The sequence below is a fragment of the Anoplolepis gracilipes genome, chromosome 7, assembly GCF_047496725.1.
Source record: "Anoplolepis gracilipes chromosome 7, ASM4749672v1, whole genome shotgun sequence".
NCBI lineage: Eukaryota > Metazoa > Arthropoda > Insecta > Hymenoptera > Formicidae > Anoplolepis > Anoplolepis gracilipes.
In genome coordinates, this window is record NC_132976.1 from 3,903,967 (window position 1) to 3,923,056 (window position 19,090).

General features: G+C 25.7%; 2 protein-coding genes and 1 pseudogene across 4 annotated transcripts; all 3 read right to left on the reverse strand.

Annotated features, from left to right (window-relative positions):
- Nucleotides 1-3,718: 3,718 nt before the first annotated feature.
- Nucleotides 3,719-7,983, reverse strand: LOC140667878 (odorant receptor Or2-like). The gene is made up of 8 exons (XM_072896190.1): nt 7,882-7,983; nt 7,371-7,640; nt 6,738-7,206; nt 5,190-5,289; nt 4,906-5,031; nt 4,365-4,520; nt 3,919-4,021; nt 3,719-3,762 (listed from the first exon to the last, which is right to left on the reverse strand). Exons 1-7 carry the CDS (start codon nt 7,910-7,912, stop codon nt 3,971-3,973), a joined length of 1,203 nt encoding a protein of 400 aa, XP_072752291.1. The 5' UTR covers nt 7,913-7,983; the 3' UTR covers nt 3,719-3,762; nt 3,919-3,970.
- A 1,497-nt stretch (nt 7,984-9,480) lies between these two features.
- On the reverse strand, nt 9,481-18,117 carry LOC140667793 (odorant receptor 10-like). Of its 3 annotated transcripts, XM_072896055.1 has the most exons (8): nt 17,821-18,117; nt 11,892-12,161; nt 11,409-11,519; nt 11,051-11,270; nt 10,682-10,781; nt 10,350-10,475; nt 9,912-10,067; nt 9,481-9,550 (listed from the first exon to the last, which is right to left on the reverse strand). In XM_072896055.1, exons 1-8 carry the CDS (start codon nt 17,927-17,929, stop codon nt 9,497-9,499), a joined length of 1,146 nt encoding a protein of 381 aa, XP_072752156.1. In that variant the 5' UTR covers nt 17,930-18,117; the 3' UTR covers nt 9,481-9,496. The 3 variants fall into 3 exon arrangements, with proteins under 3 accessions (XP_072752156.1, XP_072752154.1, XP_072752155.1); XM_072896053.1 differs by having other exon boundaries at nt 11,051-11,519; XM_072896054.1 differs by lacking the exon at nt 17,821-18,117 and adding an exon at nt 12,360-12,443 and having other exon boundaries at nt 11,051-11,519.
- LOC140667803 (odorant receptor 13a-like) lies at nt 13,458-17,496 on the reverse strand (annotated as a pseudogene).
- Nucleotides 18,118-19,090: the final 973 nt, after the last annotated feature.

Sequence of the window (19,090 nt, forward strand, 5' to 3'; positions counted from 1 at the left end):
TGGGCATTTTTTTCTAACTCTTTTTCTCAGCTTAATTAAAACTTCTTTGTAATAATGCTGCTTTTGACGTAATAATTTAATACTGAAAAAATTGTAACATTTAGAAAATGTCTTAATTAAATATTTCTTAAAAAAACTTAATAAAGGAAAATACATTGAATTACGGATTTTAGTAATAATCTCTTACTCTATAAAAAAGTATGGTCATCGATAACGAGATAACTTTTCCTATAGTAATGCGAAAGGATTCCTTGTAATGTTAATAGAACAAAATTTTTTCAAACTTTTCAACGCTTTATGTATATACATTAACTTTGAATAGACAGTAATTTCATCTCATGTAATGGAAAAATTTTTTATATAACAAAAAATGATAGCAAAAAAGAGAGAAGAAAGTACAATAAAAATGGTACAGAATTTCGCGTTTGCTTTGTGTATTTTTTGCATTGTTACAAGAATACATTTATTGATAATACATTAATTGTAAGTGCAATGCGCAGAAAATTTTAAATTAAGAGTTTGTTGCTTTCTTGTAGAAAAGAAGAAAATAAGATATAAAAGTACACAGTTTTTATCGGGCTGTTTTTATAACAATAATGATTGTAATCTTCAAACAAAAATAACACTTTATGAAAAGTAGCAAACATCGAGGTAAACATTGTAAACTTCCATTTCATTATACAAATATAATTATTGACTTTTATTAGTAATTTTAACTGAAGGAAAATATATTTATTCTGCATATTCTAATCTACTTAAATTATTATATTATTAATGTGTAATACATTATATAATATATACTATGTATAATATAGTAAGATGTGCAATATCAAGTTCCTTCCTTTCAGATCCTTTAATCCAGCATTGCAAATAAACATGATATATAACTACCCGATTTTTTTAATAACTAAAAATAAATTTATTTTTATTTATAAATTTTATAAATGTTACACAATTATCATGATAAACATAATTGATAATAATTTTCTATTATATAAATATAAAAGAGATAGAAAGAGTAAAATAAAAAATAGATAAACTAAATAATATTAATAATTTTACACTGCAAAAAGTTGTCATCTTTAATGGAACAATTTTTCCAGCAGTGATATGCAAAGGTTGCTGGACTCGTATCATTAATAGAATAAGATTTCTCGTTTGTTTTGACTTCCATTTGTACCACTCAAAATTGCATATAGCACGGTATATTGTTTCACACTTAATAAAGAAATAATATATATATAAATATTCACATTATTTCAATATTGACCATTTTTTTAATAAATATTAATAAAAATTAAATAAGAATTATATATACATATATATAATGTAAAAAAAATTCCTTTATATTAATGTAGAAATATGCTTTACTAAACTTATTACACAATATACATATAGAATAAAATTTAGGTAGATTACTAATGTATATTATATTTTATATGTGTAAAAGTAGTAACTTACTTGTTTTATTATTAGCTCTCCACCATAGCAATACAAAAGCGTTTGCATAATGAAAATAATGATAACAGTTATTACGAAGTATATTTTAGTGAAACTCTTAGCATTTATGTTCTCACCATTAAATATCTGGATAAAACATCTCACTAATTAATAAAAATGGATAAAGAAATAAAGAATAATGACATACAAATGTACACAAAGCATACTGCATAAATTGTATATTTTAAAAATTAATAAAGTTTAAATATATATCTAAATAATTACAAAAAAACTAATGAGAGTCTAATTTGTGTACGATTTAGTTTTTAATTTTTAATTTAAAATTAATGAATGTATCGTTATGGGCCCAAGAGCATCTCAAAGTAAACATTTCAAATTTTAATATGCTTTTTTGTTTGTTTTAGTAGCATAATTTCTCGCACAGTTATAGCACTCTAAAGTTTGACAAGTTTTTCGTCAAAAAATTGTTATTCTGTTAATTTTTTTGACAAGTGTATATTTGATGCATCGACATAGAGCATGGACTGCACCATCCATAAAAAAAATAATGCATAAAAGTGACAAAAATAGGACGCGAAGACGACCACTCTTTGTCATTTTCTATTTAACGTTACAATACTGAACTTCCGGAGTCCAAAAGCTTAAAGAAAAATGTTTTCTTCGAAACTATTTCCTTGTCATTTACACATCCAATACATTATTATATCAGTGCTTTGTAATAATAGCGTACCATAACAACCCCTGCACAATCAATTACAATCTTAGGAAGCGAAAGAGATTTGGCCGAACACCCTCTCTCTCATTTTTACCACATTTGCTAAACTATTTAAATACGGATGCTCTATGTCGATGATTTGATCAATGATGACTAAAAAAAAGAAAAAAAAATAACACCATTTTCCATATAAAAATACTTATATCTCTTCACAATAATATACTAAACCTAAAACATATTGAAAATTTAATTTTATTACATTATAAGTGAAAAAAATATAACATATGTAGATTCAGTACCTTTGTAACCTGAAGATTCCGATATGTCCATGTCGAAGTCTAACACGGATATATTGAAAAGATATAGACTGTCGTGTTTTCCCCATCTTATTATAAGACAACTATTACGTGATCGTAAGATGAGTACAATAACTTTGCTATTTCGTCGAAGAAGACATTAAATATTAAAGATGCTACGTCCAGTGACTTACAGTTGCCTGTTTTGTAACAAAACTTTAGGATATAAGAATAGTTTCGAACGACTTTTTGACAAGGCAGAAAGTATATTGTGCCTCTATTTAATATCAAACTTGTATTAAAAATTTTCTTATATTTTTGAACGATCATGTCATACGTGCGTTAACTTTGAAAAGATAGTAACTAGTAATTGCATGTTATGTAGTGAAAAAAAATTTTCTGTATAGCAAAAAATAGAGGCAAAAAAGAAATAACTAGAATAAAAAAAGATATAGATAATCGCATCTGCTTCACATTTTTTCGCATATTTGTTGCTATTACGTCTATACTTATCGGCTCTACGGTTCCTTCCTTCAGCGAAGTTGTGATAATAATGGTCCGATTGGTAAAAAGAAAAACCTTTCGATTAATAAAGTCTTTTCCGCAATAATTTTTATAATTCTTTAAATATTTTATCATCTTTTTATAATCATATTTAAATAATTATAAGAAAAGAGTATTAATATAAATAAATTTGTGCGTGTGTTTTCACGAGTCAACCAAAAACCAAGACATCGTATCGTCAACATGTTAAAAGAATTAGCCTAAAAAATAGTAAGTCAACGTAATTTTTCTTCTATTCTTTTCATATTAAAATTAAATAACTTTTTTTAGCCATAAATTAATGCAGTAATTAAATGTGTCCATTTTTTACATTGGCCTCTTATTTTTCATATTTATCTCTATGTAACTTTGAAATAAACGGAGGAAAGGCAAAATTCTTATTTTAAGATAATTAAACAAATGTATTGTCGAAGGAGATCTAAATTTATTTATAAAAATTAATAAACATTTGTTTTTAGTAATTTTTTCGAATTTTCCGTAATCTCTTGTAGCTTTATTTTATATACATATAATATGTATGTTGAAAATTAATGCATTAATTAATAATAATATATTTGAAAAAATTAGTCTGTATATACATATATCTTAGAATTTATTAAAAAATTAATACAACGTATATGTATTATTATAAATAATAGTAATAATTAATAATTCTCTTTTATTATAGATGTTGCAAAATGTGTGTTAAACGAGAAATATCTTACAGCGAAGAAGGCATAATTTTTCCTGCAATAAAACAAAGAGATTCCTGGGTTTGTATTATTAACATTTCTTACAACAAGTACGTTAAAATACGTAAAAACTTTATTTCTGCCGTAATGAATAAACAATTATTGATTTTTATTTGCAATTACGGGAAAATAAGTTTATCCTTTTTCTTACTTATTCTTGTATTATTATGCATATAATAAGATACTAGAGAGTTTTGATCTTTTCAAGCTTGCGTCAGCAGAAACGATATATATCCAACCGATGTTTTTACAAACTGAAAATAAACAGATATTTATTAAAAATATATATTTTACAAAATATTATTTTGACTATGCTTTTATCTTACAAAATAATTACAATTGTAACAGTCATATAATAATTAGGCAATACATTTTTCATCTACGAATATAATATATGAAAAAAAAATTTAAAAGAAAAATTAAAACATTTATATTTAAAAAAATTATTTTGTGTTTTAACAATTTTTAAAAAATCAACAAAGCGTACATTGTCACATTTTTCCTGATTTATATAAATAATAAAGATGATTATAAATTTGATCTTATTATTATAAATGCTGCAAATTAAAGATTAAAAGAGATACTGAATAATCTTACGTTGCAGAAAGTAGTTATTGTTAACGGAATAATTCTTCCTGCAGTCATACGAAGAGGTCTCTGGATTTGCATCATTAATATAATAAGATTTTTCGCTTGACTCGATTTCAGTTTGTACCACTCAAGATCGCATACAGTACGATATATTGCTTCACACTTAGCATATGTAATAATGGAAATCATATTATTTTAGATTAGACTGCTTTTATGTCTAATGAAAGTTATTAAAGATATTTACTATGTAATAATAAATTTCACTCTAATATTTAATACCGCGCAAAAAGTCATAAACTATACAACTATTTCGTTTTGTATTAAGCACCGGGTATATGATATAAAGTGAATCTTGTGTAAAAAATCGCAAACTCACGCAAAACCTCTTTCCCGATCATAAGCAATAAACAACTGAGATCATTTAGGAAGGTTCTCAAAATTATAATCTTAATATGTCAAGATTAAAATCATCTTGTCATGTTATCTCCGAGTGTTAGACTATGAATATGAAAATTAATATTTATCATCACATTTATATGTAACTTACTTTTTCTGTTATCAGCTCCCCGACACAACAATAGAGAAACATTTGAATAAATAGAATTATAACGACAGATACTATGTAGCCTACTTGTGGGAGTCCTGCGTCACTTATTTTTCCTTCTGTAATCACCTAAATAATAAATCTAGATCATTAATAAAAATCAATTTAAAATCAATATAAATTTAATAATAATATACAATGTATATTGCCTTTTCATTTAATCTTAATTTTTACTTTTAAAATAAATTAGATATATTTTTAAATATTTTTGCGCTATTGGAACTTACCTTAAGTGATTGAAAGCCATATAAACAAAATATAATAGCAAAATATAATATCAATCCAAGCATCATAAACGTGAATATATCCTCAATGTTATAGACAAACCTAAGCATGCGTATTTAAAAGATACATATGATAATAATTTATAAATAAGTAATTAAGAAATTAAACTTAAATTGTATATATACGTATAACAATTAAGATAAATATGCATGAAAGGTTACATTTTACTTTTTTATCGTCACTAGATATGTTGTAGAAGAGGTTGAATAATTCCCCGCAAAAATCAAGTGAAGATAACATTAGTTTAAAAAAATATAACAAATTAAAGTTTGATAATTATAAAGCTTTTTTTAAGTATTATAAACTAATATTAAAATACAATAAAGTTTATGTACATCGTACTAATATGTTTGGCATCTTCTAAATAGAAAAAGGTTTTGGTTACATTATTTAAAAAATGACAACATGATCATTGATATTATGTCAGCAATTGGTTTCTGACAATTCATTAACAGCTTACAACATGTGACTAATAAAAAAATTAATGAAATATGTTTATACACATGTAGCTTATTATTTTTATTATTTTTCCTAGTTTTTTTCATTTCAATGAATAAATATTTTTACTATCAAAAATATTATCTATTGAATACGTGGGCGAAGCAGAGGCTCCAGCTCCTTGCACTTCCACTCTAAAAAATTCTAACTTAATCCAATCCAGTTCATAAAAAACAGCATTTAAAAATTATATATCTCCAATAATACTTTATTTTTCGGAGAAAGGTTGTTTAAGTGAATTAGATTAAAATTTTTTTAGCGACAAGGGAGCAGGAAACGAACCCTCTCCCCCCGCCCATACGTGAAAGTTGTAAACAAACTGTAAACTTTTTTAGTCAAAAATAATAAATATTATTACAATGTATACAAATCTTACTGTTAAACTTTAATTTAATTATTATATCTTCTAAACCAATGTTCTCCTGCACTTTATTCTTGCGGGAATTATTTAAAACAATCTTTTATGCATATTTACCATAATTGAAAATGTGTATAACAGAATAATAATTACATACAGATATTTTTTTACTCAATATTACATTAATTATTATGTTAATATTATTAATTATATTTAATAATATTAATTATTAATTAATATATAATTAAATATATATAATTAAAAAACCCGTGTGTTATAATCAACTGCAAAAGACAAAGTTTTGATAAATGATATGCTTCAGAAATGCATAATTTACATAATAAAATTTAATCAAGTATAGTGTAATATAAATTTACAAAAAGAAGTTCTATTACAAGTTAGAAAAAAGTTTATAACTTAATAAAAAGTTTATATTTAAATGTAATATTTAATAAATAATTTTTTATATAATTTTAAAGCTCTTAAGAAACAAGAAGCAAACTATTGAGTATAATAATATATTCTGCATAATTCTGTATAATTAAACCGTAAACACAAAACAAGATTTTAAACCTTATGCAAGAATAAAATAGTTCTGTTTGTGAAGCTTTCTCGTTACAATCAAAATTCACACCTAATAATTCGTATGTGAGTCATAATGTTACTACTCAGTGCTCTGTTGAAATCTTTGCATGAGACCAAATTGACTAATCGGTGTCTTAAATTCTCTAACTGACCACAGATGTGAAGGACAACGAGCCCAAGAAAACTGTCTACCGACATATAGACATATAAAGCCAAAAGTATCGTTAAGGCTTGAATGAAAAATGTCAACTCGAATTGCGGACTTTTATCTGTGTCGTAGAAATAATACGTTTGCAGCGGTAATGGTTTTTTCCGATCTGTAAGATTTGTTAAAGATCTGAATGGTAGACCAATACATGGAGGAATGATAGCTAAAGCGGACGAAAATATCGTCACAAAATATGTATAAATTGTAAATAATCGAGCAGTCCGCGCATATTTCACCATTATATTTCTCTCTGCGCTTAGCTTTGACACTATCCAATCTTCCGCCATCATATTTACGACTGATGAAAGGACTGGAAAAAAATATATCAGCAGTATACAAAGATATTAAATATATATACCTACCTATTATAATGATTTGTACGCTAACAAATAAAAAAAAAAAAAATTATTATCGACATACATATTGTGCAAGTAAATTAAAAATTTATTTTATATCAAATAATTCCAGACATACCTGTTTGTTTCCATCGCATAATAACAAGTTTCAGCGAAACTACCATTAAAGGTAATGTAATCCGTAAATTGTCTATCATTAATTCCAAGTCGCCCCAAACTCGCATAAGCGCACATACAGACGGAACGCCGGAAATAAATATCATCAATATAAGAATGAAACTAACGCGAATGTCAAGTTCGAGTCTTCTTTTAACAGCATCATTGATTGTAGGCCACAAGCCGATCAATCCCAAACCTAAATGGTTTAATTCTACCGCCCACACGAAATCTGCCAAAGTAATCTTTTTAACTTGAGAATGTGGCGATAATAATTAAATTTATATGTGAGTTGTACAAAAGCTAATCTTGGCAAGGAGTGATAGAGGTACACGTAAGATTATAATAAAACATTATACTAATTTTTAAAAAATTATTACAATATAAAACACGTATATGTATATATATATATATATATATATATATATATATACGTATATATTATAAGCAAAAAGTATATATTATTGAATTACCTTTGTAACCTGTGGATCTTGAAACGTCCATATCATAGACTGATATGAAATGACGAAGGAGATCTTTCCGTTTCTTGTCATTTTACGATACTCATTACGCATGCTTGGGAATACAACGACTTGTTTTGTCGAAGCACACGCATTAAATATTCAAAATGCTATTCCTAGTTGAACGCAATTTTTTCTCGTAACAAGAAAAAGTCATAAAAAGTATCATTGTTCGATCTAATACGACAAAATAGATATTACGTCGCTACACATTAAAGACATATCAAACATGTTTCAAAAGTTTTTTCGTACTTCGTAAAGGTGCTACGTATATGCGTTCATTCACTTTGAGAGACAGCATGTAATTACACGTTATGTAGTGCTAAAAGTTTTCTGTGTAGAAAACGCGCAAAAACTGCAGCAAAAAAAAAAATAAAAAATAATACGCTGAAAAAGGTATAACAAGGCTGGATCAAGTGAACTGTAATGTACAGACAAATGTGTATTTTAATGTTTGTGGCAAAGGATATACCTGTTAAATGTGATACTACCGTATCAACTTGTAAATTGTAATATACATCTCATAGCTACCTTTTTGATAGTAAAAGTAACTATAAGTATCGGTGGTTTTGTCAGGCGAGCATTCATGCGTAAATTTGCCATGCATTTTTCCTCAATAAAATCCGCCGTCGCTTTAGAAAATGTAGAATTGCATTAATTCTACATTTAGATTTAGAAAAAATAGTTTTGTTTCAAAGATTTAAAAAATTATTTTCTTTTTAATTTTATTAAAAGGATTTTATCATGAATCTTATATATAAAATATTTTTTTATACTTTAAATATATTTCGAGATACAACAAAAAGCCGTTCTTAATATGAGAAGTTTCATCTCTTAGAATCATTTTTAGCCACAACTGAAAACTTCTAGATTCATTTATTTACCTTCCCCTCTCCTCCACACCTTTCTCACTTTCCTCACCTTACGTATATGCTTGCAAAGTTTAATCAAAATCAGAATTTTCGAATTCGTAGGATTTCCTTGTTAGTTGCTTCATTAAAGAATATATTAAACGTTAAAAATACTTCCAATTCGTTTACAGTTGCCTGTTTCATAACAAAACTTTACAAGCATATTAAGAATACAACGCTTATTTTTAATAAGTATATTGTGTCGCGATATATCGTTTAACTTACATTAAATGTTTTTTTAATACTTTAATAATTAAAACAAAAAGGCTGTACGATATTGAAAGCATAGAATACCATTTAGTTTATATTTTCGCATATTTGTTGCAAAAACGCATTTATTGATGTTCATTAATTATAAGTAGTGTACAAACATGAATTAAGAAGTTTTTCTTCTGTACGAATAAAACATGATGTATATATATAGTCTTAATAAAACTATTCTTATAAATAATGATTTTTTAATCTTCAAACAAGAATAACACAAAAAATGGCAAACATTGAGTTTAATAATATAAAATATTATTTTTTTTTATAACAAATGTAATTATTGATTTTTATTAGTATTTTTAACTAACTAAGGAAATCTGTTTATTGTTTATATTCTTATTTAAATAACGTAACATTTATATGTAGTACCAACAACCAACATGATTCCTTTAATCTTGTATAGCCATTAAAAACGAAACGTAACCAGCCGATGTTTTTAATAACTGAAAGTAAATATATCTTTTTATTTAAAATTTTTTAAATAAAAAAACAAAATAAAATTTTATAAACAATAATATCAACCTCAATATTATGTTATATTTTCAACATTTGCCTAAAATATAATTAAATTGTCCTTTTTTGACAGAATTAATTTAAAATTAAATGTTACAATGTTAACAGATTTTAACAAAAACTTTTAATTTTAATATTTGTCAGAAAAAGATATATTATTGCATCCACCTTTTCCATCTAGATATAAATATGATTAATAATTATATTTTAATATATAGATATAGGAAAGAGAGATTAAGATAGAATGTGTAGTTCTAGACTAGTTCGAAAACTAGAAATTATCAATCTTACGTTGCAAAATGTGGTCATTGTTAATGGAACAATCCTTCCTGCAGTGATATGAAGAGGTTCCTGGACTCGTATCATTAATATAATAAGATTTCGCGCTTGTTTTGAGTTCCATTTGTACCACTCAAGATCGTACAAAGCATGATATACTGCTTTATTCTTAACAAAAAAATTGTAATAATATATATATATAAATATTTATATTAGGTTAATATTGATCACTTTTACAAACGCTGACATATATCCAACATTAGCTAAATAAAATTTAAAACCTTTTTTTTATTAGTAAAAATAAAAATATGTTTACTGAACTTATTACATAATATATATAATATTACACATATAATACTAAACTTATTCTGTAATATATATAATAAAACTGATAAACAAACAATGTATACCTATCATATTTATTTATATGTGTGTAAAGTTGTAACTTACTTCTTCTGTAATTAGCTCTCCAGCATAGCAATAAAAAAACATTTGCATAAATAGAACAAAGATAGCAACTATCATGTAGTATATTCGAGTAAAATTCGTAGCATTTATCTTCTCATTAGTAATCATCTAGATAAAACAAATCAATAATTAATATAAATTTATAAAAAAGTAAATAATAATAACATACTAATGCACACAATGCATACTCCATAAATTGCGTATTTAAAAATTAATATATATATAATATATATATATATATATATATATATATATATATATATATATATAATATATTTAATATTTTTAATATAATTTATGTTACTAGAACTTACAACAAGCAAAACAAATACGGCTAAACATAATATAATGCCAAAATATATTATTGATCCAAGCATCATTAAAGTGAATATATCTTCGATGTTATTAACATACCTTTAAACACATTTAAAAATCTATTATATTAAAATCCATGAAAATTGTACAATTAGTACATAGTGTAAAATCCGCTTAAGATTATTTGCATAAATATGTAATATATATGTATATATATATATATATATATATATATACATATATACATATATAAAAGTTAAATCTACAAAAATTAAAATACTCGTGTGAAAGTTAATTTTTTCAAAAACTTTTTAAACTTGAGATATCTTTTTTATCTACACGTACTCTGTCATAATCAGAATTCACACCTGACGAGTCGTAAATGAGTCACTACGTGGTAACTCAGAATTTTGTTGAACTCTTTGTCTGGAACGAAATTAACTAATCGGCATCTGAAATTTTCTATTTGACCGCAGATATGAAAGATTACGAATATAAGAAAAGTATCTGCCGACATATATATTATTATTCCCAGTAACATTGCCGTAACTTGACTAAAATAAGTCAACTCAAAATGCGGACTTTTATCTGTGTTGTAAAAATAATATGACTGCAGTGGTAATGGTTTGTTCCGATCCGTGATATTTGACAAACGTCTGATTGATAAACCAAAATAAGGAAATATAGTTATTATAACAACTGTGAGTCCCACCAGAACGTACGTACAAGTTATAATTAGTCGAGCAATCCGTACACGCTTCACCATTACATCTCTTTCTGAGTCTAGCTTTAATGTTATCCAATCTTCTCTGATCATATTTAAAACGGATAACAGTACTTAAACATGTAAAAAGAGCGATATTACTAATAAGTAAAATAAATAATTTATATTTTTAATTTACTATTAATTGTTAATCCTTAAATCAAAAAGAATCGATACACACGACATTTTAATTTAATTTTATATATATATATATATATATATATATATATATATATATATATATAAATTATATTGTGACAATAAATTATAAGTAACATAAACTTTAAATTTTGTAAAATATTTATTTAATTAATTAAAATTAATTACTTAATTAACTTTAATATAATATCTCTAATATGAGTAATAAATTAAGTGCTGTGATATAATTTGACAAAAAATAAAATTCATAATTATGTATTCTACATTAAATCGATCCAGACATATACCTGATTGCTTCCATTGCATGATACTAAATTTTAGTAAAACCATCAGCATAGGCAATGTAACTCGTAAATTGTCTATCATTAGTGTCATGTCACCCCAAACTCGCACAAGCGCATGTACAAGAGGAATATCAAGAACAAAGGTTATCATAATGAAAATGAAACCCGTACGAATGATAGAGCCGAAACTTTTTTTAGTGATTCCATCAGCTTTAGGCCATAAGCCGATCAATTCTAAGCTCCATCGATTTAGTTCAATTGCCCATATATAATCTTCAAACAAAATTTTCATTTAAAAAGCATGAGCAATAATTACAAATTAAATGTAAAGATCGTGAAATTTTGACAAAAAGTAATGAAAATAAAATGTATGTGCGTATAAAATTTAAATTTCTAATACAACAATAACTTGAAATGTATATTGGAAATTTAACGTAAACTATAAATGTAAAAATATAACAGACTCTGTACCTCTGTAACCTAAAGATTCCGGTGCGTCCATATCGAAAGCTAATAATGTAGATATATTTTAGAGATGTTACCGTTGTGCTCTTCCTATAATATAAGACTCACGCATGCTCATCAGGCGAGCACAACAACCTGGCTGCGACGTTGCAAGATGCATTAAATATTAAAGATGCTACTTCCAGTGGCTTACAGTTGTCTGTTTCGTAACAAAACTTTGAGCATAAAAATAGTTACAAATGTCTGTTTTTGACAAAGTGGAAAGTACCTACAATATATCCCTAGTGTATAGTCGAACTTGTATTAAAAATTTTTTTTATACTTTTGAACGTTTCCTGTACATAAATGCGTTAACTCTAAAGAGATAGTGGCGGTAGTAATTGCACGTTAAGTAGTAGAAAAAAATTTCTGTGTAGCAAAAAATTGTGGTAAAAAGGAAAGAAAAGCTACAATAAAAAAGTATAGAGTTTCGCCTCACATATTTTTTGCAACAACACATTCATTGATGTAACATTAAGTGCAATAGTAAACGCAGTAAATTTCAAAGTAAGAGCTTCTTCTCCTCCTGGACGAGAGAAATGTATGTAAGCAAATATATAATCTTGACGGTTATTCTTATAACAATGATAATTGTATTATTATCTTAAATTAACGTAAATATTCATATAGTAATTTTTTCATAGTATTTTCTTTATTACGAATATAACCATTGATAACGAATATAAACATTATATTTTTAACAAATTATTGAAATTAATAAAGCTCTTTTAATGTTTACAAACAACTAGTTTGAAAAGAGAGCGATTAAGAGCCAAACTCGGATTGCACGTCGATTTTGCAGAAATTAAATTTTTCTGCAAAACTGATTGGTGAACTGGACACGAATGTTTTTACTTCATGTATTTACCAAGACTAATGTTTATTAATTCTCATATTTAAGAATTTTAATAAAAACCCGTTTACGCCCCTAAAGAGACATAGATAAGAAAAATATCGAGGTGATTATATTTTTATTAATATTTTTAACTGGAAAAATGATATTTGTTATTTATATTCTTATCTTGGATTAATGTAATATTCATATATAGAATCAGCTTAATTCCTTCAATTTTGTATTGCTAATAAAAACGATATATAACCAGCCGATGTTTTTATAATAACTGAAAATAAATATAATTTAGTTGAAAATTTCTTTACAAAATTGTAAAATAAAATTTTTTTATAAATAATATTGATCATAGTTTTACGTTATATTTGTAATTACATTTTCAATATCTAGTTTTTTTTTTAAAGTTTTATAATATTAAATGATATTTTTTAAAAGATTTAAAAAGATTTAATTTAAAATTAAAAGTTATAATGTGAATACATTTTGGAAAAGACCTTTTTATTTTAATATTTGTGAGAAAGCCAAAGAAAATATCATTACCTAAAATTTGTCCTTCTTTCATTTAAATGATAATTATAAATATAATCATATAATTATATAATTATTAACTACATCTTATTTTATAGATATATACAGAAAAACGAAAAGTGTAGGATAGAATATAATTAAACTAAAAAAATATTAATCTTACGCTGCAAAAAGTAGTCATCGTTAGGGAACAATCTTTCCTGCAGTAATATAAAAAGGTTCCTGAATTCGTATCAGGATTAGAATAAAATTTTTCGTTTGTTTTAACTCCCATTTGTACCACTTAAGTTCGTACACAGCACGATATACTGCTTCACACTGAACAAATATAAAAACATATAATAATATATAATAATATATATTCATACTATTACAATATCGACCATTTATAAATATTAACAAAAGTTAATAAACTAAATAAGTTACATAAGATTTAATTGATACACACGTACACAAAATAATAATATTCCAAATTTTTGGCTCTATATACGTATATGGAAAAAAATTGAGAAATTAAAAATTTCAAATTTTCTTTATTTAAAATAAAATAAATAAATTTTTAAAATTTCTCCTTACAAGGAGCATTTCTGCACAAAGTGTTTGGTCTCACAAGTTCCTATCTATCAAGTATCTATTTGTATGTATCTCATAAATTTCATAAAAATCCGCGGTTAGAGGCTATTAATCTTATACAAAAAAATTATAATTTGAGTATCTCAGCACAAAAATTACTCGAGAAATCTTTTATCAGACATAATTTATTTCATTATTGTATCATTCTAAAAACGCTAAAGTTCCATTATTTACTAACACGTAGCTATACACATCGATTCATTAAATTCTATCTTAATATTTACAGTTTTTAATACTCTCTTGTGATTTTCCCCCCTAAATATCTTTCATCGTTTTATTCTTTTCTTCAACATTATACAATTTAGATATTAAAATTGATAATACGTTTCAGTCATCTAATACAAATCTGTTTTTAAATAGAACTAAACTTTATATCTTTACAAGAAATGGATAAAAAATGTTTCAGTTTTATTTTATTTATTTTAACTTTAAATTAATTAACTTTAATATTTTAATATTTACAAAAATATATGACTATATAAAATATGTATATGTATATATATATATATATATATATATGTTAGGCTCAAAGATCGAAAACGCTCACTGAGCGAAAAAACCGACCTCAACGCGTTCTGACTTCTCAGATTCAGTCACAACGGGAAATTTGTGACTTGACACTTCCAAAAACGGTCAAAACGCGTTTTGGCAAATTCGAAAAGGTCTCAAAGTGAAATTCGTGTTGCGGTTCTCTTAATATTCGACCAGAACGCATTCTGGCAATAAACAAATACCATAACGCGTTGTAGACGTTTATTGATGCAGGTTTGATGTTATATGATAAAAATACTTTAATGAAATTAATTATATTATTACAATTATATTTTTTATTAAAATAGTTTATTTCTTATACTATTGTTAAAATTGAAACAATCTTAAGTATCTTATAATAATTGATAACAATTATTATCTATTTTCTACAACAAAAATTATTAGCCTTATTCCATAGTTCTAATAATAAAATAAATAAACAATAAATATTTATAATAAAAACTTTCAGTCATCGCAATTTTTTTTATTAATAACAATATATTCGTTACAGCTGTCTGTTCAAGGATTTCTTTTTTATTAAACTAAATTTGAAACCAATAGACAAAACCAATAACAAAACACTAAATAAAGTGACGAACAAAAATTGTACATAAATCCATCGACTCCGTTGATGACAGGTTGCACTTTGTTTTAAAAGCATCGCGTTACGGCTGCAAGATAAGCGGCCACTTATCTTTGAGTCTAACAATATATATTAAATCATATGTAAGAAAATAAAATGATAAATTTCAATAATATTCAATAGTGCTACTAGAGCGATATAATTATACTTAAACAACGAAAAAAAAATTATAATATAAAAAAGTTTTGGTAGTTATTTAGCTTACCGAAGCATTTCCCAATTTTAATAATTTCAGTATATGTTAACACGGTCATTACCCCGAATAATAAAAAACTTATCAAAGTTTTTTTATTAAAAAAAACATGGTAAATAAACTTATTATATACAATCCATATAATAAAACTTCAATAGACTACAAATATAATTGTATAATTGTACAATAATTTATATATGTATAAAGTCATAACTTACTTGTTCTTTCACTAACTCTCCAGCATAACAATACAAAAACATTTGCACAAAATGAACAATAATAGCTTCGATCATGTAGGCTATTCGTGAGAAATCGGCGGCATTCATATTCTCATTATCAATCATCTAAATAACATCTCGCTAATTAATACAAATTAAGAAGCGAGAAAAATAAATAATAATAATGTAGTGCACAAAATGCATTCGGCACACAAACTGTATATTTTGAACATACGGTACATTTTAAAACACATATAATAAACAAATTTAAAATATATTTAACATTTTTAATAAATATTTCATAATTAATGTTACTAGAACTTACAACAGATAACACAAATATAGCTAGACAAAATACAATGCCAAAATATATTATTGTTCCTAACATTATTAAAGTGAACATATCTTCGATGTTATTGGCATACCTTCAAACATAAATCACATTAAAAGTTATGTTACATTATATTAAAATCAATAATAATTATACACTTAACATATAATTTCTTCAATAGGTTCATTAAACTTATAATATTCTATTATTTCACAAAACCCATCTGATAAGTCGTAAATGAGTCAATATATGATATCTCAGAATATTGTTAAACTCTTTACCCGCGACCAAAGTGACTAATCGGTGTCTGAAATTCTCTAATTGACCGCAAATATGAAAGATTATAAATGCAAGAAAAGTATCTACCGAAGTACTTGTTATCATGGTCACCAACGTGCCTATAACTTAACTCGAACTTCAGACTCTTATCTGTGTCATAGAAATAATATGTCTGCAGTGGAAACGATTTATTCCGATCAGTGAGATTTGTGTGCCATCTAATTGATAGGCCGAATAAAGGAAAAATAACCGTGAGCACAATAATCGTGAGTATCGTCGCAATGTGTGCACCAAATATAATAAATCGAATAGTTTGCATGTGCTTCATCATTACATCTCTTTCTGTATTTAACTTCACTGTCATCCAATCTTCTCTCATCATGTTTATAATGGATAATAGTACTTAAACATAGAACAGATATTGGTAATAAGTAAAATAATTAATATATTTATTTTATTTGTTACTCTATAAATCAAAAAGACAATCGACACGTTAAAATATTAATACAATTTGACAAATATATATATATATATATATATATATATATATATATATATTTTACATATTACGATAATAAATATAAAACTTTTAAAATGTCTTTCTCATATTATGTAATTATGACTATAATATAATATTATCTCTTTAATCTAAATAATATATTAAATTCTGGAGAATAACTATTATTAAAAAAAAAAATAAACCGTGTAACGACACATCAAATCGATTTAGACATACCTGATTGCTTCCATCGTATGATACTAAATTTTAATACAAGTGCCAACACAGTAATGTAACTTGTAAATTGTCTATCATTAATACCATGTCACCCCAAACTCACGTAATAGCATGTATGAGACAAATAGCAAGAAAAAATAATATCATCATAAAAAAAAACCTGCGAATGTCAGGATCGAGTCTTCTTTTCAGGGTTTCATCTGCTTTTGGTCATAAGCCGATCAATTCCAAAAATTCAAACGGTTAATTCAAACAAAGCCCACAAGAAATCTTTAAGCAAAATTTTTATATAAAAAATGAGTAAATACATATGTAGATCATGAAATTTTGACAAAGTGATGAAAATGCAATATATATGTGTAAATAAAATAACATGTAATAACATATAATAATAAATTAACATATCATTTTCTAATATTGTACATCACTAACTTAAAAGTAGATTGATAAAACACTATAAATGATATAGACTATAGACTTATTTACCTCTGTAACCTGAAGATTTTGACATGTCTATATCGAAGTCTAACGTGGATATATCGAGAAACGTGTTGATCATCGTATTTTTCCCACTCATTAAATGATTATCACGCATGCTCCTACGTACAACAACCTGACTGTTGCGTTAAAGGATTAATTAAATATTAAAAATGCTACGCCCAGTGACTTACAGTTTCGTAACAAAATTTTAGAAGTATAAGAATAATTACAAACGTCTGCTTTTGACAAGAAGAAAAGCGTATTTTTTCTATCGTCGAACTTGCATTAAAAGTTTTTACTTTTGAACATTTCATATACGTGCGTTAATTTTGAGAAAAATGGTGGCAAGTAATTGCATATTAGGTAGTAGAAAAAAATTATCTGTGTAGTAAAAAATTACTGCAAGAAAGGAAGAAGAGAATTCAATAAAAAAAATATAGAAATTTGCATTTACTTAACATATTTATTGCATATTTGTTGCAAAAACACATGTGACGTTGATGTAACATTAAGTGCAATAGTAGACGTAGAAAATTTCAAATTAAGAGTTCTTCTATACAGAAGAGAAACAAAGTGTGTAAACGTACAGTCTTGATCAAGCTATTTTTATAACAATAATAATTGTAATCTTCCAAAACGAATAACAATTTACATAAAATAGCAAACATTAGAAATGTAAAATTGCATTTTTTTATAATGATTATAATTATATTAATTACTAATACTTTTTACTAGAGAAATAATATTTAAGTTTCATATTCTTATCTTAAGTTAACATAATATTCATTACATATAGACATACAAGGTCTGTCTATAAAGTAACGGGACTGGCTCAAAAAAGGATATGTATTTACAATTTATGGCAAATTTATTGTTTGTCTCCTTCGATATATTCCTCATTGGCACTTATACATCGACCCATTCTTATTTTCCACTGGTCGAAGGCGTGTTGCAGTTCATTTTCTGATAACTGTTTTAATAGCTGTAACGTTTTCTTCTTAACAGCTTTCAATGACACAAAACGAGTTCCTTTTAGCACAGATTTTATTTTTGGGAAAAGGAAAAAGTCACAGGGTGCTAAATCAGGAGAATATGAAGGATGTTCCAGTATTGCGATCCGTTTTTTAACCAAGAACTGCTTCACGAAGAGAGCTGTGTGCGAAGGAGCATTGCCTTGATATAGAATGAAACCATTTTGCCAGAGTTCTGGGCGTTTTTTTCTAACTCTTTCTCTCAGCTTAATTGAAACTTCTTTGTAATAATGCTGGTTCCCCGT